Source organism: Spermophilus citellus, assembly GCF_964194105.1.
Source record: "Spermophilus citellus genome assembly, chromosome: 6".
Taxonomy (NCBI): domain Eukaryota; kingdom Metazoa; phylum Chordata; class Mammalia; order Rodentia; family Sciuridae; genus Spermophilus; species Spermophilus citellus.
This window is the reverse complement of record NC_138187.1, coordinates 34302794-34328177: the sequence shown is the minus strand read 5'-3', so window position 1 is coordinate 34328177 and position 25384 is coordinate 34302794. Positions and strand designations below refer to the sequence as shown.

Genomic DNA, 25384 nt, shown 5'->3' with positions numbered 1-25384 from the left:
GAATTGTCTACTAACATAACAGTATAAACAAGTTTATTTAGCCTTTTATTAAAGAGTTAGTTATACTTATTTTGCTCACCCCCCTTTTTTTCATTTTTGATATGGGGATTGAACTCATTGCCTTACACAGGCTATAACCACAGTCCACTCCAGTCCTTCCACCTAATCTCAATGATAATTTTTCCTGTATATTCGAGAGTTCCACAATATTTTTTTTGAAAATACCTCTGGAAATATTGGAATCTTCCCTTCTTTTATTGCTGTGGTTCACAGTGAGCTGAGCATTCTGTAGCTAATAAAAAAGTGCATGGGGGGGAGGGGCTGGGGTTGTGGCTCAGCGGTAGAGCTCTCACCTAGCTCGTGCGAGGCCCTGGGTTCGATCCTCAGCACCACATAAAAATAAATAAAGATATTGTATCTAACTACAACTAAAAAATAAATATTTATTTTAAAAAGTGCATGGGAAATTTTAAAAATTGAGCAGGCAGAAGGGTTGTGTGACATGTCACCCTCCAAAGGGTGTCAGGATGTAGGCACGTGCATATCAAATTGTGGTGGCCAACTGGAAGGATAGTGATACAATGGGTGATAGAGTTCAGGTCCTGACAGTTTGGGGTAATGGGCTGAAACATGATGCCTACCCCATCACACCCCTGGTCAGAGCCCAGAAGTCCTCTGCAGGTCATGTTGGTGTCATGGGTTGCCTGTCCCACAGCCTTTTCCAAACCAAGCCCTGCTTTGTTTAGTCCATCCCCAGCCCTTAATGCCAAGGGTGTCAAAGAAGCTGACGTGAGCCCAGCTCAGATGGTCCCCACATGTGGGTGATTGGTTTAGGAGTGGATGTGGGATCCAGAGTGGGCCACTGAAAGTCAGGAGCATTTGCTGGAAGTTTCTGGGGAAGTGCTTCCTTGCTGCTGTAGGAGAGATCAGCATGGGCTGTTTTGGGTGGTGTTGCTTCTTCACTCAAACACAGAGGAGGCAGCCCCATGAGAAGCCTGATGCCCATCCACCTCTCACAGCCAGTCTCCTGTACAGCTCCTTCCTGCCTTTAAACCAGGTTGAGTTGGATTTTCTATTATTTGTGGCTAGAGGTATCCCAGCTAAACTTAAAACAATGTTTTATAAAAAAATGTCAGCTTAATTACTAATTTGTTACAAATAATGAGTATTAAATGTCTCAGTAAAATTATTATTTATATTTCCATGAAGAATACCATAAAAAAGGTAAAAAGCAAACAAGAAAACCCAATAGGATAAAGCATTTGTAACATGAGAAACAAAGAAGCAGTCTTCTCAGTATAGAAGGGCTTTAGCAGTGTCTAGGAATTGAACCCCCAGGCAAACAACATGAGCAGTAGAGAAAGCAAATTCAACTGTATAAAATGTTCAACCTCAATCACAAAATAAAATCTCTTAGTACATTGCCCGATGAGGCTGGATAGAATAGGCAGCTTTTTCCCCCCCAGTGCCAAGAATGGAATCCAGGTCTTCAGCATGCCAGACAGGTGCCTTGAGCCACATCTCCAGCCCTCAGGCAGCTCATTTTGTTGGTGAGAAAATAAATTAGCCTGTGGGAGGCTAATATGGTAATGAGATTGTGTGAATCCTTACCCTTTTTTTCCTCTATATTTGACTTGTGCAAAGCAGCACTTGTGGGGATCTTCATTATGGTACTGTTCCTAGAAATAAAACACCAGAGAACACTATGTGTATCTCAAAGGTCACTGGTTAGGTGAACTGTACTTTGTCCATGTCATGGTTTACTGTGCACCTTTCTATGAGAAAGTGATTGCTGGATTTGGATTTATGGCAGGCCTATCCCCCTATACCTCTGATAGTGTCCATTCCAGAGCATGCTGGCCCAGAACTACTTTTCACCTCTGCCCTTAGACTGATGGCACTGAAACAGGTAAAAAAAATAAATAGAGAAAATAAGGAACTGGGACTGTGGCTCAGCAGTAAAGTGCTCACCTAGCCTGTGTGAGGCACTAAGTTCAATCCACAACACCACATAAAAATAAATAAATAAAGGCATTGTGTCAAACTACAACTAAATTTTTTTAAATAGAGAAAATAAGTTATGAAATTAAAGGGGGATTTCCTATATATTAAGGTCCAGGATATTGTATGTTATTTATGGCTGTTTTCCATAGAATATAATATGTATTGTTTATGTATAGACTCTCCCTGAAGGAGACACAGCTACTGGCTTATTTCTAGGGAAGGGAACTGAAGACTAAGGGTTCAATGGTGGGCTTAAAATTTACTTTGTTATTATTATCATAATCACCATTATTTTGTATACTAGGGATAGAACCCAGGGCATTATGCTGCTAGGCAGGTGTTCTACCATTGAGCTACATACGCCTCAGCACTAAAATTGGGTTTTTACCTACTTGACCTATTTGAACTTTTTACCCTTTGTTTGCATTACCTGCACTGAATCAGTGAGGTTTCCCTTCTACAAATTTTAGTTTCAGGTCTACTTTTTAAATAATTAACACATTGGTAAATCTTATTCTTGGTATGTGTATAACTTCCATTGCCCTTCAATAATCTATCGCTTGAGCATGAAGTCAATGTATTTAGCTTTGGCCTGATATTTCTCTTTAAAAGAAATATCACACATTGTAGAGGGAGCATTTGGAACAAATATAATTCAGTCATCTGTATTCAAAGGACCAATCCTCTTTTTCTTGGTTATAAATATATGTAAGCAAGTGTTTTGGGGAACATTCTTGAGATTATTGTGGTCATTTCTTTTCTTTTTTATTATTTTGTGTGGTTCTGTTTGTGGCTGTCTGGGAACTGGACCCTGGGGCACTCGTCCACTGAGCCATATCTCCAACCCTTTTTATTTTATATTTGGAAATGGGGTCTCTCTAAGATGCTGAGGTTGTCTTTGAACCTCAACCTCCCAAGTCATTGGGTTTACAGGCATGTGCCACTCTTCCTGTTTGTTTGTTTGTTTTGGATTTAAGAACCTCCCAGATGAAATCCTGTAGTTGTCACTGAGTGAGAGGTTTAAATGGAAACCTCCGTTCTCTTTGCTACTATGTTTTCACAGAGAATGTCCTTGATAGGTGAAGGCTGCCATTCACCATGTTTGGCTTTGGTGATGAGACATCATCGTCTTCTTTTCTGCCTTTGAGCCTCAAGAGCACTTGCTTATCTCCAGCCACAGAAGATGTATGCAGTGACCAGAGGCATTGAAGCTCAGGATTCTGTGACACAGGCCTCTTTGTTCATCTGCCATCAGTGACTGTGCCTGATGCAGGACCATAGGTCACTTGAAGCAGACAGGTGAGGATGTTGCACCACAGCTGTGCTCCTTGGTAGTGGGTCATTGCATCAGGGCACCTGCTGCAGAGGCAGGTTCATACCTGCTTCTTTATCTTGAGAGGAAAGTGAAGGTCCAAATAAAGATGCCTTCCCAGGCAGGTGTAACTATGGAAAGGGACCTTCAGTGTCTCATGTCTTTTCTGGAACCTTGATCTGAAGCACTCTATTTTGCTTTATATGTATGTGTATATATATATATATATATATATATATATATATATATATATATATATATGTATGTATGTATTTCATTAATGCAGCATCTGTAGCTGTTGTCACTTTTGGTATTTTTAGCCCAGGTGCTTCAAATAATGTCAGGATGGACGGTGTTAGGTGGTCCTTGTTGAGAATCCCTGCTTTCCTGGAGGCAGTGTGGGGGTACTGTTTTCTGTTCTCATGGGAGGGCTATTAAGGGATCTGTTTTTATAGGTCTGCACTCTTTATCTGTCCGAGAAAGAGAAGGCTGTTAGAATAAATATTTTAAGAGCTGGGCGCAGTGGCGCATGCCTGTGATCCCAGTGGCTCAGGAGGCTGAGGCAGGAGGATCATGAGTAGTTCAAAGCCAGTCTCAGCAATGATGAGGTATTGAGCAACTCAGGGAGACCCTGTCTCTGAATAAATCTCAAAAAAGGATTGGGGATGTGACTCAGCGGTCAAGTGCCCCTGAGTTCAATCCCTAGTACCTTCTCCCCTGCTTAAAAAAAAAAGGATTAATTACTTTATAAAATCTGTCTGTGTGCCAAAAATAAGTCCAGAGGTTGCCTAATATTTTAAAAATGAGACTCTAGATAAGTAATTCTAACAGCAGATAATTTTTGGAATTAAATGCCATTTCTTTACCATGTCATTCTTTACATCTTTTATTTTTTTTTCACTGTTGTTTTTGTTTTAATCATATGGCATTTTTATTTTGCTTGAATTAGTGTTTATCCTTGCTTTTTCCCAAAAGGAGAGAGTTGATGTTTTACATCGTATTTAAGCACACAGGCCTCTACTGATACTTGGATTTGTTTTAAAAATACAGTAAAAATGTCAGGTCTCAATGTTGGCTTTTTCAAAGGGTCTCACACATCAGAATTTTTCACTTCTGGAACTAGAGGTGTTGCTCAGTGGTGGAGCCCATGCTTAGCATGAACAAGGCCTTGGGTTCCATCCTCAGTGTGAAACAAAAAAGAATAGTTCAGTTTCCCAGAGTGAGGACCACATGTCAAAGAGCCTAGGTCATGTAGACCCACATTATATTTTAGAAAGTACCTCTTATGCTGTCTGAGCCTTAGTTTTCTCATTAGTACAGTGGGTAATGATTAACCCACAATTTGTGAGGCTTAAAGAAAAACAGACATACAGGATTTAGGATGGTATTTAGAACAAAACAGTCTCCTGTAAGTGTGGAGCTTGTTTTCTTGGATGCTAGAACCTAGGGGACTGCATCCTGTTTGCCTGGGACAGCCCTGTGGTGTGCTTGTTGCCCCAGCATGATTATTAACAGTGCCCCCTTTTGCTCTCAGAAGTCTCCCCATTTGGGCAGTGATTACATGTACACCCCAGTTAAAACCCAGAAGTAGCTTTAACCCCCATTGAAGCTGAGAAACAAGTCAAGCTTTTTGTCGTGAGTCAGGCTTCACTTTGTCAGTTGCTCTTCAGTGTGTGCAATGTTTACCAAGCACAAGTGGGAGGAATCCGAGGTGGGTGTGGGTGTGTACAGATGTGTGCCCCCTTAGCTGTACTTGTGTGAAAGGGAAGCTCTTTTCTGAGGAGGCAAGTGAGCCATTGGTTATTTTCTGTATTTCAGAAACCATTTGTAACCCTGCATCACAGAAGTCAATGTCTATGATGTTGTACATCCACCCAGCACTCTTTATGTCAGAGATTGGTCTAGGCTTCTCTGCATAGTGGTCAACTTCCAGTGTGACAGGACTGTTGTGAATGGCATTGTGGCAATTGCCATTGTCAGGTGAGGTTTTCCATCTTATTTAGTTTCTTCTCATCACAGATGCATTTGAGAGTCAGGTGAACAAGTCTTTCTGAGGAACAAGACAGCCCAGTGTCAAGAGGGCTTCTTAACAGTGTTAAAATCAGACTGAGTGACGCACTGGTTTGTATATGAAAAATAATTCATATTACCTTATGCATTTATTGACTTTTTATTTCTTACTGGTTCTTGTTTTTCTGCATTCCCTCTCTTGTAAGAAGGAAGAATAGAGCTGGGCACAGTAGCACAGTGCTATAATCTTAGTGGCTATGGAAGCTGATGCATGAGTAGTCCAAGTTCAAAGTCAGCCTCAGAAACTTAGTGAGGCTTTCAGCAACTTAATGAGACCCTGTCTCAAAATTTTAAAAAAATTAAAAATAGCTTGGAGTGTGTTCAGTGTTTAAGTACTCCTGGGTTCAATCTGTATTATCAAAAAAAAAAAAAACAGAAGAAGAAGAAGGAAGAATACAGAAAACCAAAGCAAAGGCAAAAACAGGGTTTTCTAAGATGAACAAAATACTAAATTTATATAGCATTGCAAAACCTAAATTAAATGAAGTAATACTAAGTTTTTGGAATGTTTATGCTCTGGAAGTGAGAAACAAAAGATATCTGTTATGTAGAAACAAAAAGAGAAAAAAGTGATTTTCCTCTGGGGCCTGGCAGTAGGGTTTCTGATCATTCCTCCTCAGATTGATGAGCCTCCATTCATTTTGAAATGAGGCATTTGAACCTTTCACCTGTTTTACAGTATGTGTATGACTGTGTAAATGAAATTTAAACTTCTTGCAAAGTTGGGGTAACTTTTCCCTACATCCTTTTCTTTTGACATGTTCTGGTTCTTATTTTCTCTTGAATGTCTCCCTCATCCTGTATTTTATAGAACTACTTCCCTAGTAAGCAAGACATCTTGCTGGCCAGGAAGGCCACCAAGAGGATTGTGGAACATGACTTCATTATTTTTAAAAAATCCCTTTTAATATGGTGGTGTGAGTAGCCGCTGGTCTCAGTGCCTAAATTAGTTCCAGTGCTTTGATGGGAACATGTCAATCCTGTTCATGGTGTCCTCTTGTGAAAACAAACAGGCACTCTTGGAGGACAGGCACAGCAATTAGTGAAGGGAGTCATTGAACATCTTTGAGACCATCCTCAACAAGTTCTTCTTCAATGTCTCCATAATTTTTTTCCTCAAGAAGATGGACCTCCTCGAAGAGAATGTGAAGATGGTCAGCCTCAGGAAACACTTCCTGAATTTCAGTGGTGACCCTCACCAACTGGAGGAAATCCAGCTATGCCTGGTCCAATGTTTTGACAGAAGGAGGTGAAACCACAGCAAGCTGCTGATCCCCATTTCACTTCCGCCATAGAAACTGAGAACATCCACTTCATGTTCCATGCTGTGAAGAACTCGATCCTGCAGGAGAACCTAAGGGACGTAATGCTACGGTGAGAGAGGAAGCCCCCTCGTGCCATTGATCATTCAGTAACATATTGTTCATTTTCCATGTGCTGTAGGATTTTTCCTTCCTTCTTTTATCATTGATTTCCAGTTTCATTCCATTATGATCAGATAAAATGCATGGTATTATCTCCACCCCTTTATCTTTACTGAGGGTTGCCCTATGGCATAATATATGGTCTGTTTTTTGAGAAGGATCCATGTGCTGCTGAGAAAAAAGTATATCCACTTGATGATGGTTGTTATATTCTATATATGTCAGTTAAGTCTAGGTTATTGATTGTGATATTGAGTTCTATTCTTTATTCAACTTTTGTTTGGAGGATCTGTCCAATGGTGAGAGAGGTGTGTTGAAGTCACCCATAATTATTGTGTTGTGGTCTATTTGATTCTTGAACTTGAGGAGAGTTTGTTTTATGAACGTCGCAGCACCATTATTTGGTGCATAAATATTGATAATTGTTATGTCTTGTTGGTGAATGGTTCCTTTTAACAGTATATAATGTCCTTCCTTATCCCTTTTGATTGACTTAGTCTTGAAGTCGATTTTATTCGATATGAGGATGGCCATCCCTGCTTGCTTACGAGGACCGTGTGCGTGGTATATTTTTTCCCAACCTTTCACCTTCAGCCTGTGTATGTCTTTTCCAGTCAGGTGTGTCTCCTGGAGGCAGCATATTGTTGGATTTGTTTTTTTAATCCATGTTACCAGCCTATGTCGCTTTGTTGGAGAGTTTAAGCCATTAACGTTTAGAGTTACTATTGATATATGGTTTGTACTGCCAGCCATGATTGATTATTTATCTTTTTTTTTTAATTTAGTTTGTTTCTCCATGATTAGCTTTCCCCCCGCCCTCTGTCATTACCGAGGCACTTCCCACTGATGGTTTTGGTTGTTGTTTTTCATTTCTTCCTCGTGTAGTGTTTTGCTCAAGACGCTTTGCAGTGCTGGTTTTTTGGCTGCAAATTCTTTTAGCTTTTGTTTATCATGAAAGATTTTTATTTCATTGTCGTACCTGAAGCTTAATTTTGCTGGATACAGAATTCTTGGTTGGCATCCATTGTCTTTCAGTGTTTGAAATACATTGTTCCAGGATCTCCTCGCTTTCAGCGTCTGTGATGAAAAATTCGCTGTTAACCTTATTGGTTTACCCCTGAATGTAATCTGCCTCCTTTCCCTTGTAGCTTTTAATATTTTCTCTTGGGCTGGGGATGTGGCTCAAGCGGTAGCGTGCTCGCCTGGCATGTGTGCAGCCCGGGTTCGATCCTCAGCACCACATACCAACAAAGATGTTGTGTCCGCCGAGAACTAAAAAAAATAAATAAATATTAAAAATTCTCTCTCTCTCTCCTCTCTCACTCTCTCTTTAAAAAAAATATTTTCTCTTTGTTCTGTATATCGGATATCTTCATAACAATGTGTCTTGGCGTTGGTCTACTGTGATTTTGTGTGCTCGGTGTCCTGTATGCATCTACAATTTGTATATCTGTTTCCTTTTTTATTGCTGGAAAGTTTTCTGTAATTATTTCATTCAGCAGGTTACTCATTCCCTTGGTTTGAATCTCTGTACCTTCTTCTATCCCGATGACTCGTAAGTTTGGTTTTTCTATGTTATCCCATATCTCTTGGATGTTTTTCTCATGATTTTTTACCAGCCTTTCTGAGTTGGCTAGACTCTTTTCAAGATGATATATTTTGTATTCATTATCTGACGTTCTGGCTTCTACTTGCTCTACTCTGTTAGTGATATTCTCAATTGAGTTTTTAATTTGGTTTATCGTTTCCTTCATTTCTAGAATTATTGTTTGATTTTTTTTTATAATCTCTATCTCCTGATAAAGATGCTTAACTTCTTCTTTTATCTGTTTATGTAATTCATTTTCAATGTGTTCTTTCACTGTTTGGATTTGCTGTCTCGTATCCTCTTTAAGGTTCCTTTCCATCTGTCTAAGGTATTCCTTGAGTTCTTTATATGACCATTTTTCTGATGACTCTAGGTCCTCCTGAATATTTAGGCTGTCCTTCATTGTTTGTACTCCTTTTCTTCCTTGCTTTTTTATGCTGCTCATGTTACTTCTTGTTCTGTTTGACTGCTGAGTTACTGTTTACTCTTATAAATTTATTTGCTGCTTGGGAGGAAAGTTATTAGAAGGGAAGGGAAGAAGTCACTAAAGAGAATGAGAGTAGGCAGGTAGAATTCAAGGAAGGGGGAATAAAAAAATTGAAAAGAAATGAAAAGACAAAAGAAAAAATAGATAAGAAAGAAAGAAAAAAAAGAAAAAACAAAAATTTAAAATAACAACAAAAAAAATAATGATAATAAAAAAATGGAAATTAAAGTTTTAAAAAATAATAATAAAATAAAAAGAATTTAAAAAATTGAAAACATTAAAAAAAGTTAAAGAACAACAACAACAACAAAAGATGAAAATGAAAGAAAAAATAATAATAATAATAATAATAAATGCAGTCATAGAGCTCGATTAATTTCTCTTCCAGTAGGTGGAGCTGTGCCCACTGGGCCAAGCTTCTCTTCTCTATAGGTGGGAACCAATCACTGTGCAGCAGCTCTTCCTCCCAGACTGTGCCGGTCTCCAATCTTGAGTGTCTAGGGCCTTCTCTTGTGTTTCCTCAAGCCAGGCCCCGCTCACCTGTGACGCTCACCACAATACTGGCTATACGCCAGGTCTGGTGCTCCTGGGAGCCCTGTTTTCATGAACGTCTGGGCATACTCTCCCTGTTTGCCTCCCTCAGACCCTAAGTTTGTAGAGCTTGGGGCTGAGAACCCCCAGCGAATTTGCTTGCCCTCCGGTATCCACTCCCCTGGTAGCTGGTGCAAGGGACCTGAGTTGTCAGCCCTGGTGGGAGTGGTAGCCGGGAGTTCCGCGCCACTAGTCCCCCGCCATTCCTGATTCCCTCGGTCTGGCTATCGGCTCAGGGGAGAGCTGGGGGGGGGGCCCTTAAGGTTTCCCCGTTCAGGAGGGCCAACCAGTTATTTTAGCAGGATCGTTAGTTCTGAGTCACGAGAAGCAGGCGAACCGGAGCTTGAATGCAGCCAATCCGGGCTCAGTGTGTTCCTTGAGGCCCAGATTGTTCGCCCCAGATCCACATCAGCTCAGCATTGCCTAGCGATCCTGAACAAACATCATTTAGACAGTTTACGTCTCCCTATGCCCACGCAGCTGAAGGGGTCAGAGACTTGATCTCTCCGTGCCCGCCGCCATGTTGGATCCCTTAGATTTTAAATTGTCACTCATCAGCTGTTCCATTTTGCCGGGTGGGTCGGGGGCTCACTCTCGAGGTGAAGAGTCTGCTGTAACGAGCTCCGCAGGAAGCGGCAGCAGCGGCAGCTGCGGAAGCGGCCCAGCTGTGGCCCTCGGGACACCCAGGGAGGGGGTGCAGGCTGGGGGAGGGGAGGCGGCGCCACGGGGCCGTGCCAGCCGGGTGACTCAGCACGCGAGAGAGCGGGCGGGGCGGGGAAAAGAAATTGAGATCAAGATTCAGAGAGGGAGCTTGGGAGGAGAGACAGTGGGAGAGAAGCGAGGCGGAAAGGCGGAGAGGAGGGGGAAAAAAGGGGCCGAGAGAGCCGGGCGCAGGGCTCACTCCTTTCCCGCCGCTATCTTCCCAGAGTTCTCTTTTCTTTAATTTTTTAAAACTGGCCTTTGGGGAGCTTGTGTGTTTGTTTTTACTAGGAGAAATATTTTTTAAAATCCTTTGCAATAATGCTGTAATATCTTCTACACAGGACAAAGAGGTTAAAAGGCAGAGGGCAGAGGAAGTTCCAAGATGGCAACTAGAGGGAGGCTGCCATTCCTTGTCGCTCCACAACTTCAGATTCAAGCAGAGGTAATACTGTTTCTCTGAAGGCATCCCTGGCTACCCACTGATCTCTTGCTGTTTACCCCCCATTCGTCTGCCCCTAACCCCTAACTCTAACTCTAACCCTAACCCTCCCTTCTACAATCAGTGCTTTCAAAAACATTTGGTGGAATGAATATGAAGTTGTATAAAAGATGTATAAATGCTGCAAAAACAGACTGAAATATTTTGATGATATCAGAAGAAGAAAAGGAAAGAAGAGTGTATTTAGGATGCAGATTTAGAATAACAAACAGAACGAGGGTCAGATTGCAGTTTATATCAGTCCTGGGGTGGCTTTGGTCCTGGGATCCATGTAGTACTGTACTCAGGAAAGAGCCTTCCACATTCTTGGAGAAGATGGACACAGCAGAGGGGAAGCCTGGGAACACCTCAGTGGCTCAGCATCTTTCTACCTTGTACTTGTGACTGGTAGTAAGAAGCAGATGAAGCTCCTTGCACCTGTGATATCATTGTAGCCTTCTTTGGAGAGTTTTAAAGTAGATGCTAGTCTTCTAAGGATAAACCATAGTGAACTTCCAGAGGCACTAGCTATCCCATGTATATCATGAATATTCATTTTCAAAGACAGTGGCATGAGTTCCACCATGATGGTTTAAAATCTACCTATTGCCAAATGCCTCTTAGATCACTCCTCATAGGACACCGTATTTTCTCGATTCATTTCTATACCATCTGCTCAAGCTTCAATTTTGTGTTTCTTAAAATACCCAGTTCTCCAAGTTGCCTTATGACTAAGTAAGGTTGGAAAATTCTACATGTACTCCTTTCCTGGAGAATTACCATTTCTATCGCAGTTTAGACTATCAGCCTTTTCCAAACTCATCTGTCACTATGTAAAGCCAATGAATATTTAGCAGTACTTATGTTTGGGATACTTGATACTTCAGATTTGTTATGTTGATGAAAGCAGAGTATGCACATTGTTTATAATGTGTAAAACATAATAAGGGCTCAATAAATATAGAATTGTTATGATTCTTAGCTAAAGGTCCTGCTCTGTCCTGAGCAATACTCACAAAAGAAAGACTACACCTGGATCTGCCAGCTGCTGCTGGGTGACACTATGGGAGTGGAGATGGTTGCCACATCCTTTTTATCTTATGTGATAAGACATTTGGGGCCAGTGGGCAAGGTGCTGTGAATCCAGGCAAGAACAGGATTACTGGCCACAGCTGACAGACATCCTATAGGACACTCAGGCACATCAGTTTCTGGCAGGGTGGGCAGGAAGCACCACCTCTGGCACTCAGTACCAGGAGTATACACCAGCTGAACCAGGATGTAGGGTGTCATTGAAATCCTGGCAGTCCATTGGAACATCTTCACCTCCCTGTTGCCAGTGGGTCTCAAGTCCCAAGATCTCTGTGCCATGATCCAAGGTCCTGACATCCAGCCACCTTATTTTCTAAAAATCCCTGATGAAGCTAAGGAAGAGTCTCTCACAGGAGTCCTATAGCCCCAAAGAACATTTCTCAAACATCTGAATCCACAGGAAAATGCTGCTTTCTCCCTGGCTCTGTGTATTTCCAGAAAACTATTGCACTCTGAGAGAAGCATGAGACCAGTGGACAAGATCCTAAGGAGAAAGGGTGCTGTGGGGTAGATGGAGGTTTGGTGTAGGTCACTGTTCTCAGCATGCTTGCCCATGCAGCCTGTTACTCTGCGCCTAACTGCTTTGCCCTGAACAAAGCATGGGTTCTATTAATGTTCAGAACATTAGGAAGGTTCCCTGCCACTGGTCCAGCCAGTGCCAAGGGTTCCTCTCTCAAAGTAGGCTTAATTCATGATAAGCACTGGATTCAGGAAAGGACATAAGAGTTTTTTCACCACCATGTTGCCAGCACATTCAGGGCATGATGGTGAGCTCTGATTTCTCATAAAAAGTGGATGAGACATGTCAATGAAAATGAGGCCCAAAGACAGAGTGATGAAATGAATTAAGATCAGATTGCCTTCCACAGGATTCTATACTTCAGTTTCTAATACTTAGAAGTGAGGGGTTTTAAACATGACTATAAAACTTTTCTACATGCCTCCCATCAAGGTGTGAGGTTTATATCTTCTTCTTGGGGAAAACTGGATAGACTGATAACATCTTCAAACAATAAAATAGAATAGAGGTTGTGGGGAAAGCATGCCCCAACCAAGACAAGCCAAGAGAGGTAAAGGTTGACTGGCGGCCTGCACCCAGCCCTCCCTCGTGGGAGGACAATCAGATGTGCCAGAGAGACGAGTCGAAGCAGGATCTCGTTTAATGAGGAAGTACACACAGCTTATATACTGCACAGAAGCCAATCAGAATAAAGGTCAGAGGGGTGGAGCAAGTTCACATGTACACCCATCCCATAGTCTATAAGGGAAGGCACGAGCTGTCCACAAGGGTGGAAGAGTCCCGGACCTATCCTTGAGGTGGTCTGCCTTCTCCATCACCACCCACAGCACCGCCTCCTGGCTCATTGCTGGGAGCCATCCCAGCCACATGTGTAGCCCCAAGACTGGGAAGCGGGCAGCCATGCCCTACATCTCCCCTTTTTTGTTTTATTAGCAGGTGTTTGCCTTACTCGAGAGTGTGCCTGTCTTAGGTTGTCCCCCTCTGGGGATCTTACCCATCATTGACTACCACTCTAGCTCTTCAGGCAATCCTACCTGCAAGGTCTGAAGGCCCAATGGGAAGCCTCAAGGAAGGGAGATGGCTCTGCTCCTGGCTTACATCTGCACATCCCGGTAGGGGCCGTGGCCAATCTCATAGGGTTCACAGTCAGTACCTTGTAAGACGGCATATTGCTGCTAGACCACCATCAGTTGAACAGCTCTGGCTCGATCCTTGAGAAACCGGAGGAGCCTAGTAGAAACAGCACTCCTCCTGTAGGAACAGACATAGTCCTCCTTCTTGGGCAGTAAGCAGGTTTGGAGGACTACCACAGCCAAGGAGTCGAGTTGAGATTGCAGGTAGTGCTGACAACATGGTGCACTGAGGCCAGCAAGTTCAGTTCCCATCCCCATGGCCACGATGAATGCCATGAAGGAGATGATGAGGAGTCCGGTCACAACCAGGCAAAGCGTCCAGAGTGGTCTTTTCATTCCTACAAATGAGAAAATAAAGAATCCTACCTCAAGAGGGGGTGCTCTTGGGTAATAATTTTTGTTCTAGTGAACAATATTTTAGATCTCTAGCAGGTACCCAAATTGGACTTGGCTCCTCAATCGGGAATACACACCCAAATCCCCTCCCTGCACTAACGAGGGATCAGGACCACGCCATGATCCAGTAAGAGGGTCCCTCCATTGGACCTCTATCTTTAAATAAGGTGTCTGATTAGACCAGTGTCTCTGGAAAGCAGTTAGAGATTGGTCTTTGGAAAAATTTAAAATATTTAATGTAAGCATGGCTGTCCTTAATTGGTCATGGGGGTTGCTTCCCCCTTTTTGTTTTATTAGTTGGTCCTTTAAGGTCTTATTATGCCTCTCAATTATAGCTTGACCTTTTGGATTGTATGGTATTCCAGTGGTATGTTTAATATTCCACGTTTGGAAGAATTCTTGTAATGATTTGCTTACAAAGCAGGGCCCATTGTCTGTCTTAACCTGTAGGGGTAATCCCAAAAATGGCAAAACATTGTAGGAAATTACTTTCAGCATGTCAAGCTTTTTTGCCCGACTGAGCAGTTGCCCAACAAGCATGTGAATAAGTATCTATAGACATAAATATATATTTTTTAATTTTCCAAAAGGTACATAGTGGGTCACATCAGTTTGCCAGACAACATTAGGTCTGAGGCCCCTGGGGTTGACCCCCGGGGGATTGAAGAGGTGGGACCTGTAAAAATGGCATACATGATTTACATGTCCTTATGATCTTTTTAAAACATTTTATGGGAATCAGGGGGAATCTTTGATGTAACACTCTCCAGTTTAAGTGAGTAAGTTCATGAAGTCCTTGAGCCATCTGAAGGTTCTGTTGAGACTGAGCAGTAGCTATGATAGTCCCATTGGTAGCCAATTGATCAGCCATTTGGTTCCCCTGTGTCAAGATTCCAGGTAATTCTTGGTGTCCCCTGAGATGCTGCAGAAAAATGGGCTCAGCCCACTCTTTTAACAAGGATTGGACTTGAATCATTAGAGGAGTAATTGGGTTTTTGTCCAACTTAATATATGATGACACTAGAGTTGGTACTAATTGACTACATATAGGCTGTCAGAAAATAAGTTCATCAGTCCATGGAGATGGGTCAAGGCCAGGGCAACTGCATATAGTTCCTTAAATTATCCCATAACTGGCTCAAAATAGTGGGTACTTTTTCCTTCACTGGCAGGGGAAGAGGCAGAGTACACTACGGCGGCAGATCCTGCCTTTCCCCCATCAGTAAAGACATTACCACTTTAGTGAGGGGTCTGGTGGAAAAAAGTATGGGGGGTGTCCATTGTAACCTCGAGAATGATGTCACCCATCTCAAAGTACCATAATGACAATCCACCTTTCCCATGAAACCTTCCAAAGCATTGGATACCTGACTATGGTTTCTTCTGACCCATTCAAAGTCCAAAAACCAGTAGGGGACTACTAGCACATCAGGATCCCACGCATAATGTCTCAAGGAAATATCCCTATCCTTAACAATCAGATCAGCCAACTGGTCAAGTTGGGAATAGACCCTAGAGGCCCCTCCACAGTCACATGTATCCATTGAAGAGGCTCACCTAACTGGGTAATGGCGGCCGAAGAAAGCTCCAAGCCAGGAAGGATCCAAAGACAGAGTGGGCATTGGGGCCTATAGCAAGCCAATTGTGCTGCATCTAAGGCTGACTGAATCTTTTGGAATATTGATTGATGCGATGGAGTCATTGTGATGACTTCTGTGGGGACTTTATCTCTTAACAGTCGAAAAGCGGAAGCAGGTCTTCTGTGGGCAGGTGAAGCCAAGGCCTCAACCAGTTGAGTTTGCCCAACAGTTTTTGTAATTCCACCAAGGTATAGGACAACTGGAAAAGTAATTGAGACTTAAGGGGACAGACAGAGTCTAACTTAAGTTCGGCCCCTAGAATTTTAAAAGGGGGTAAGGACTGGACCTTGTCATTAGATATATATAATCCTCCCTTTTGTAAGAGAGTCTGGAGTTCCTTATAGGCAGAGCCTAACACTTTGGCATCCGCCGCCCCAATAATGATGTCATCCATGTAAACATATAGAATTATATCCAGTCACCTCAAAAGGGGTTGCAGGACTTGTGAAACATAATGTTGACAAAAAGCTGGACTGTTAGCCATGCCCTGGGGTAACACCACCCACTCATATCTTTGGTCTGGCCCCTGGAAGTTAACAGAGGGAATGGAGAAGGCAAACTTCTTGCAGTCCTGGGGATCAAGGGGAATAGAAAAGAAGCAATCCTTGATATCAATCACAATGAGAGTCAAATCCCGAGGGATGGAGGGAATCCAGGGTAGCCCTCGCAAGGGGGTACCAATGGGAATCGTCCGCTCATTAATCTTTCTTAGGTCCTGTAACATTCTCCATTTCCCTGTGGCCTTTTGTATGACAAATACGGGACTATTCCAAGGGCTCAGGGAGGGCCTAATATGCCCTAAGGTCAATTGTTTTAATATTATCTCCTTTAGCTTTTGTAGTTTATCTAGGAGAAGTGGCCACTGTTCCACCCACACTGGAGGGCCCGGAACCATTGAATGGCGGAGACAGTAGGAACAGTGGCCTTTAGGATTGGGGGTGAGGCCTCACACAGCGTGCAGAAGTGTTCTGCCTCGATGTCTCAAAAAATGAATACCCCCGGTAATTGCTAAGGGGACCCAATGGGCAAACTGTTGTTGGCACTTCTCTTCCTCTAGGATATTGTCATATATCCCTTTGTGGTCTGTGGTGATGGACACCTCAGCTTTCCCCCAAATATCCTGTCCCAACAGATTAGCTGTCAGGCCAGACGCCACTAGAGGGCATACCTCTCCCTGACTACCATCTACATCCTTCCAAATAAGCCAGTCCTTGGTTTCTTCAGACCTTGTATCCCCCCCTACCCTCAATAACTGAGGTCCGGGAATCAGCTTCCATTGTGGGGGAACCTCCTCTTTCCTTAATACTGTCTGATCCGCTCCAGTGTCAATCAAGCAGCGGAACTTTTTCCCTGCTATGAAGATATCCATTTTTGGCCTAATTCCCAGGATTATTGGGACTGTCCAGTGGGCCCTAGGCAGGCCACTAGGCGGAGTGCCTCCTTTGGGTGACAGGGCTGGAGGGTGCCCCATTATTAGTTTAAAGGCTTCCCCTCAATATCAAATTTAGACTTACAATCCCTCCACCAATGGAATCCCTTTCTACACCAGGGGCAAGGCATCTTAGGTGGAGTTTGTCCCTTAGTCCAGCCTGAGGGACGTCCCCGTGGGGCACCGGGTCTTATTCAGCCTGTAGAGCACTCTCTCTTGAAGTGGCCCTATTGACCACATCCATAACAAACCCCTTTCCAAGCGCCACTGGAAGAGGCAAGGGCAGTGTAGTAAGGGCCTCAGCAAGCGAAGCCATTTGGGCCTGCAAGGCTGTGACCAACGACTGTGATTGGTGGGTTTGAGTACCGACATCGTTAGTGGCCACTATCCACCTCCCCATAGATCTGTCCTTCATCCCCACACAGGCTAATTTGTGGACTCTGGTCATCCCCTCCCAGGCCAGCATCTTGACAAACTGGTCCCGAAGGGGCCCTGGGGGGAATTTCCTTTGGAGGCTCTTTTCCACCCTCTCAATGAATGTGGCAAAATCCTCCATAGCCCTCTGAGTAATTCCTGCTATCGGGGGCTCTGAGGGGCCTTTCTCCAACTTTTTCCGTGCCGCCAGTCCTAAAGCCCGTACTTGCTCCTGGTAGGAGGCAAGGATAGTAGCCTGCTGAAGGCCTGTGGAAAATTGATCACTGGACCCTAACAGCATCCCATAAGTTATAGGAACTGGGGGATTAATAGCCTGATTCCTCTCAGCCTGAGCATGGCACTCCTCATTTAAAAAAGCACACTTCTTCAGGTACAGGGGACCAGGAAGCACGGCCTTGGGTAAGTTTTTCCAGTCTTGGGTGGTACACTGTTGGTGGGCCAGATCCTGGAGGATGATTTCAGCCCAGGGCGAATTAGGTCCATCCTCGGAGAGGGCCTTTTTGAGTTCTTTTAAATCTTGGGCCTCCCAGGGATACCATAAAGCCAGTCTATTTCTCCCAGGGTTAGCATTTACTGGGAAAGCCATACATGATGGCCGGTTTACCCGGCTTTTCCGGGTTTGCATGAGAGGGCAGAGAATTTCCGCGGGGGCGGGAGGGTGATAATATGACGGAGGCCACTCCCTATCCTGACTCTCTACCATGTGTTCCAGGACAGGGGCACTTGGTGTGGAACCCAGGGGACCAGGCCAGGGATCAAAAGGATCTAGGAGGCCATTGTCAGAGTGAGGTTTTAAATCTTTCTTCTCCTGGGCAGCTAGAGGACTGACTCGCTGTAACCCAAGAGGCTCCTTAACAATGGCTTCACAACCTGGGTCGTCGTACTTAGTATAAGATTGTCCCATCTTTCCAGGTATACTCTTACTTTGAAACTTGCTTGGCTTGGCTCGCCAATACTTCCTTCGTGTCCCTGTTCCGCATCCATGTTCAGTGTTCATGTTCAGCGTCCGGGTTTGGCGTCCCTCTTCCGGGCGCCAGATGTCAGGGGTTTTAGCCCACCCCCCCACATCCCACCCCCCCCACCCCCGTCTCCTCCTGACTGGCAGGAGAAGTGGGGAAAGCACGCCCCAACCAAGACAAGCCAAGAGAAGTAAAGGTTGACTGGCGGCCCACACCCAGCCCTCCCTCGCGGGAAGACAATCAGATGTGCCAGAGAGATGAGTCGAAACAGGATCTCATTTAATGAGGAAGTACACACAGCTTATATACTGCACAGGAGCCAATCAGAATAAAGGTCAGAGGGGTAGAGCAAGTTCACGTGTACACCCATCCCATAGTCCTTAAGGGACGGCATGAGCTGTCCATGAGGGTGGAAGAGTCCCCGACCTATCCTGGAGGTGGTCCGCCTTCTCCATTACCGCCCACAGCACCACCTCCTGGCTGATCAAACAGGAGCCATCCCAGCCACATGTGTGGCCCCAAGACCGGGAAGCGGGCAGCCATGCCCTACAAGAGGTTATACTATGTGACCACCAAGGCCAGATCATAACAGGCAATGAGGCTTCTGCCTTGCCCACTGGAACCCTTGCACTGGAGCCACAGCTTTCAAGTTATATGTTCAACTATCCTGAGGCTGCCACTTCTGGGGAGAGAACAGATGTATGGAGAAGACTCATACATGTACTCTGATTGACAATCCTGCTGAGGTCAGTATGCAAGACATCTCAGTCCAGGTGCCAGACATGTGAATGAGACTCCCAATGATTCTGGTCACCAACCATTAAGTCCCATATGTGTCAATGAGTCTTCCAAGATGAGATACCAGAGAACCTGAAGCAGAGTCAAGCCATCTCCCCTGTGCTCTGTCCTAATTTCTGATCCAACAAAACTTGTAATCATGATTCAGACTTTATTTTTCACTGCTAAGTTTGGAGACAGTTTGTTACTCAGCAATAGTATTCAAAACAGATTTGGATGACAGTGGAAGCTCCTCCCATTCCCATAGTGGAAAAGATAAAGTCCTGAGGGAAAATGCACATCTGTTTATTGCAATTTATGCCAAGTAATTGTTGGTTGGTTTGTTTAAGGACTAATGCTTAGCTTGGTAGCATAAAGGGGCAGGTTTTATGCAGAACGCATTTGCTCTTTGGTTCTCTGCACAAAAAAAAAACACATATGAAACAATGTATATTTTTTCTATCATGAGAACAACAGTATTCCATGTACAGTATTTTTTTTAGTTGTTGGTAGACCTTTATTTATTTATACATGGTGCTGAAATTGAACCCAGTGCCTCACACATGCCAGGCAAGTGTGCTACCGCTGAGCCACAGTCCCAGCCCCCCCATGTACAGTATAAAAATAGGTTAAATCAGTGGAAATTTGTAGACACAAATATTTCAGTTTATGAGAATAAGGGATTTAGATGCTGTAAGACTGTTCTAGGACAGATGAGGCTGGACACCGAGGAATTAGCAGGAAGCAGGTTTTTTAGCTGCAGCAGTCCAGAGGGGGCTTTCACCTAAATTAGTTCATCCCCCTGAACCCCGAGTTCAAAAATGTTTATAACTTTATACCCAGTATGTAGGGGAAGGGGGAGCTCAGAGGCTTACAATCTGCAAAAGTCCACATAAAAGTAGGGTTTTTTTCTATTGCAATCAACCCAGGCCTAGATACAAAAATAATTCAAGGATGCTGTTTGTGAAAATCAGTCCCTGGGAAAAGGAGAGTTCCCGTCCCCTTTCTTGCCAGCTGGTTTCAGGGAATCTAATTTGCACCATTCATTCTTATCTTTGGGATTGTGAAGAACTTTTAGGATCTAACTACTTTCCTTTGAAATGTAAATGCCTCTGTGAAGGCTTCAGACCAAGGCCTTCTTGCCTGAAAACTCTTCTGCAGAAATTCTTGCTGAACAATTATGGTGAGGGTCTCTGAAGAAGTTTTGTGGAGGAGCAGGTGCCACCACAATACAACAGAAATATACAGTTACAATTTATTATATGTACCAGACATTTCTCTAGTAATTCCCAGCCAGCCAGCCTGCCTACCAACCATCTGCCAACCACCTGAGAAAGGGGAAAAAGACAGGTAGCTGATTATCAAAGAAAAAGAAATAACTAGATAGCACTTCCCCATCCACCGATTCCTAACACCTCCAGGTTAGTAGAAAGGTCTCACTTTCCAACACAAGCAATACCTCGTTGATGCTCTTTTCCTGCTTTTTGGTCATGTAGGCATGAGATGAAAGGAAACCTAAAAATCTTTAAGGGACAAGACATCCCCATTCCCAGGGGCACCAGCTGTGGGCCCAATCCTCTCAGGGGAGTGTCATCCAGGGGAGTGTGTGGTTTGTGTCCTATAAGGAGATTGTGGGTGGGGGGAGCTGGTTCAGCTTGGCTTGTGCCCTTATAAGGACAACAGCATTGGCCCTTGGTTCAGTGTGCCTTGTATCCTTATAAGGATAAGGAGAACAGCACAAGCTTTGATTCATTGTGACTTGCTTTGGTTATTTGATTATCTTTCCTCCTATTTATTCATGATTGCAGTAAAATATTTCAATACCCTTACCTCTCATTTTGAGTATGCTGTACAAGCCTTTCTTTGTGGTTCCTATGGGGTTCCATTTAACATGAGAAATAGATGCCATTCTGATGTGAATCTATAACAGTATGACTTCAGTTGTGTACAGATGTGGCTGCTGTATCTCTCCAACTCCTCCCCTTCGGTTACTCATATTACAGTGTTATATATGATAATTATTTGATGCCATAGAATAAAATTGGGTGTTTTGATACATTATTGTCTTACATGTAGAAAACAAAAGTAGCACTAGCTTTTATGATTGTCATGAATATGGGACCTCTTTCTGTCTTTATCAAGATCTGAGTTCCTATCTAATATCCTTCAGTGCAACCTAAAAGACTCCCCTCACACAGGGCACATATAATAAGGACCTGCCCTCTGGACTGTGGTTTGCCCTCATGTGCTGTGGTTTGACTGTATCCCTCCAAAATTCCTGTTGACAGTTCGGCCTCATTGTAACAGGATTGAGGTTAGGCCAGGAAGCTCCAACCCTAGGGATGGGATGTGCACATTATAGAGCTTCTCCAGTGTGTTCAAGGACCTAGTTCAACATCATACACAGACACACACACACACACGTGCATTTTTCCAGCGGGACACAGTGATGTATGGCTGTTTTAATTAGCCTTTTTTCTCTCTCTTTGACCAAGACCCCCAACAAGAACAAACTAGAGGAAAAGCTTCTCTGGGGCTAACAGTTCTAGAGGTCTCAGTTCTTAAATAGGTGACTCCATTGCTATCCCCAAGGGGAGGTATTCCACCACGGGGCAAGGACCCAGTGGAGGAAAGCTGCTCCATTCAGGGCAGCAAAGAAGCAGAAACCTTGAGCCTAGATATGATGCGCTCTTTCAAAGCTCATTACAGATTACAAAAGTGATTCGAGATTTTCAGATTCAAAATGAAAAGACTGCTGAGTTATCCTACAAATTTTAAATTCTAAACAAGTAAACATCAGTCTCCATAACCCACTAAAGCAAAAAATCTTCCAGAATCCTGAAAGAAGAAGCGACGTGAGACAAATTACTGGAGGAGTTCCACTTTATTACAAAAGACTGTGGTCTTATATAGATCTAAGGAGAGGTGGCAGGGCTTAGGTAAATGATGGTAAGTTCTTCCAGATGTCAGTTCCAGAGCCCACGAAATTAGTTCTTATTAGGGCTAAGGTTCCCCACCAGCGAGATTTGAATATTGGTGCCGGCAGGAGAATTGGCGCCGGCGGGAGTTTTGGGTGCCAGCGGGAAAGGGGGAGGCAGGAAGAGAAGCTCCTCAGGTGCCATTTTGGGGTTTTTTGGGGGTGTGGCTGCCATAATACCTTTTCCCAACATTCCTCCCTTTTTGTTTTCTTAGGAACCGGGGCGTCGTTGCTCAAATCTGGCTGCTTCCTACTGTGCGGGGGCGGCGTGAGACCTAGAAAGGGGAAGTGGAGGAATGTTCGGGGGCAGGTCTGGGGATACCAAGGCAACCAGAAATAAAACCCAGTGGCTATAGACAGCTACATCCTCGAACCAGTCCTGGATGGAGGAGATTTTTGGTATCAGCCACTGGTCTTGTAACAGAGATTCTAGGAAGTATTGGAAGCATTGCCTCGACATGGTGTCACCAGCACCTGAAGAAGATCAGAGCGAACAAAAACAGGATGAAGATAAAAATTAACGCAAAGATCAGTTTTTGGCAGGAGTTCCATGTTGGGGGACTGACAGAGAAGAGGCCGAGGGCCATGAGAAGGCTTAAAAGGCTCAAAGATACAGGATGGCAGGCTAAGAGGTCCTCTGTGCTCATTGTCTCCTGCTGTCCGATGTCCATTGCATTCCATCGTGCCTGGTAGTAAGCTTCAGCACTGAGTGAGCTGTTCTCTTGAAGTTGTTGGGGGTTCATTGGTCATCAGAGGCTGGTAATGCCTAAGCAGAAGCTGGTTGAAAGTTTGATTAGAAATTTTCTGTAATTGGATTTGAAGGAACTTCATTATACAGGGCAAGAGAGAGCAAAAAAGGAGCATCCCAATAAGGTGCCCCAAGAAAGGTAGCAAGTATGTGGCGAGAGAGGATTGGAAGAACCCCGTTATGGGATTAGGGGAGGTGGGTTTGAGCAATTGGGCCGATAATTCCTGCAATTTAACAACATTCTTTTCTATTAGCCCAGACTCATTAACATAGTAGCAACATTCCTCTCTGAGGAACAGGCATGTACCCCCTTTTTCTGCAGTGAGGAGATCAATCGCCCTTCGGTACTGTAAAGCCACCTGTGCCAGTGAAATAACCTGCCGCTGCAAGGAGCCCAGAGATTCAGCAGTGGTATCGAGCGCTTCTTGCAGTTTTTGTTGCAGGTCATTGGATGCCCATAGAGCATGACCTATAGCTCCACCAGAGAGTCCAAGACTCACCACTGAGGTTGTTAAAGTGAGGCCTACCAGAACCAGCAGAAAGACTGCCCTACGGGTGCAGGAAGGTGGGACCAGTTGTCAGAATTCGGCAGAAGTGTACAAAGACAGCTGAGGAACTACAGTAACCAAGAAACAGGTGCCAGAGACATTGGTCATTGAGGTACTTAAAGACCCGTTACACCAGAGGAAATGTCCAGGTTGCATAAACGCAGGGCTCGATGGGGTGCTATAGCTCAAGGCACAAATGGGTAAAGGATTCATTGTTGGCGGGTAGAAACAGATGAAAGGGAATGAAGCATTGGTGGAATAACTTTCCCACTGTGGGATGCGTGCCACATGTAGGGGTTGTCCTTTCTTTGAGAAATTATAGGTTTTTTTTTTTTTTTTTTATTAGTTTTAGGTGGATACATTAGTTTTGTTTTTATGTGGTGCTGAGGATTGAACCCAGTGCCTCATGCATGCTAGGCGAGCACTCTACCACTGAGCCACCACCCCAGCCCAAGAAATTATAGGTTTTTGCTGAAATATTTCTTGCCGCTAATGGGACTGCTGCTAGAAGCAGATGACTGAGTGAATCACAGAGGAAGCACTGAGAAGTGGGCACAGAAAGAGGGTAGAGTTTAATAATCGGGGGGTTTGGTGTAGCAAATTAAGCCATGAGGGAGGGAGGCCTGAGGGGGTTTAAGGTTCTGAATCCCCTTTGGATGGGCTATCAATAAGATCTTGAAGCTTTGATTCTGACTCCTTGATGTGTTCGATTACCTGGATGGTTGCCTTAGGTGGCATTATTAGGGAGCAGGAAACAGTCATACATCCTGTGGGTTTGGCTGCACTTATCCGAGAGTAGACAGTAAACTCAGTATATTCCCATCGTTGGTCTTTGGGGTAAGATATAGTTAGAGTGTACCATGAGGTCGGTTTCGCATGTTGCCCATGCCGTTTAAGGAATCCGGTCCGAATCCTGGCCTTACGATTTGTATAATGAATTATGCATGACCAGTAAGGACACCCATTATAAACCTCTGGCTACTGGCGGCAATAATTTTCAATCTGATCAAAAAGAAAGCAAATGAAAGGATCATCATAGCTACCTGGATTGAAGAACCTGGAAGGTGTCAATTTTAGGGAAACAGGTGCAGTTGTGGATGAAGCAAGTATTTACATTGATTGTGCGGACCTTCTGCATGCTGTGTTCCGAGTATCGTTCCTGAAGGGTGAATTGGCACATGATAGGAGAGGAAGGTGAAGACCAGTCCCAACAGAGCACAGAAAATAAACAAAGAGAGCTAGAGTGTTGGGAGAGCTCATTGTGCCTTCTTTAAGAAGTTGCGTGTGAGCCGCAACTTAAAGGGATGAGATGGGTGTGGAGAGCAGGAGTAAAGGGGAGGTTCAGGAAGTGACTCTTGGAGTTCCCCTGAGATGGTCCTGTCGTCAGTAGATGAGACTTCTTGATGGTATGGCTTCAACCTAGAAATGTGAATCCAGGGGATAAGACGGTTGTCTGGTAAGGAGAGTTTGGTGGCAGTGAGGGTACAGAGAATGACCCGGTAGGGGCCTTCCCATTTTGGGGCAAGAGGCCCTTTCTCCTCTGAGGTATTATAATAGACTAAACTCCCAGGTGTTAAGGGAGGAGTGTTTGGAGAGGAGTCTGGGTCCGGGAGAAGCCAGTCCTGATATTTCCAGAGTTCTGAGCGGAGATGAAATGAGAGAGGCAAAGACAAATCTCGTAAGAGAGGTCCCTGTGAAACAACCAACCCAGGTGGTATAAGAGGTCTTCCATACATTGTCTCAAAGGGAGACAGTAAAGATGGTTTCTTAGGGAGAGCTCTGATCCGAAGCAAGGCCAAGGGAAGGAGCTTGACCCAGTCTAAGTTTAATTCCATTCTCAATTTGGTAAGAACTTCCCTCAGAGTCCTATTTACCCTTTTCACTTTTCCTGAAGCCTGGGGGCAATATGGACAGTGGAAATGCCACTTGAAGGAGAGGGCTTGAGAGACCTTTTGTGTGATTCTAGAAATAAACTCGGGGCCATTGTTGGATTGTAAGGAAGTGGGCATACCAAATCTGGGAGTGATTTCTGTCAGTAATATTGAAGCTACAGTGGAAGCCTTTTTATTGGAAG

The 25384-nt window shown here is 44.1% G+C and overlaps 1 protein-coding gene across 1 annotated transcript in view; it reads left to right on the top strand.

Annotated features, from left to right (window-relative positions):
• Positions 1 to 25384, top strand: part of DAGLB (diacylglycerol lipase beta) — an 86559-nt gene that overhangs the window by 2515 nt on the left and 58660 nt on the right. Inside the window, exon 2 of the mRNA XM_081297559.1 lies at positions 10520 to 10620. Coding sequence (XP_081153685.1) covers positions 10520 to 10620 — 101 coding nt within the window. The remainder of the gene's footprint in view (positions 1 to 10519; positions 10621 to 25384) is intronic.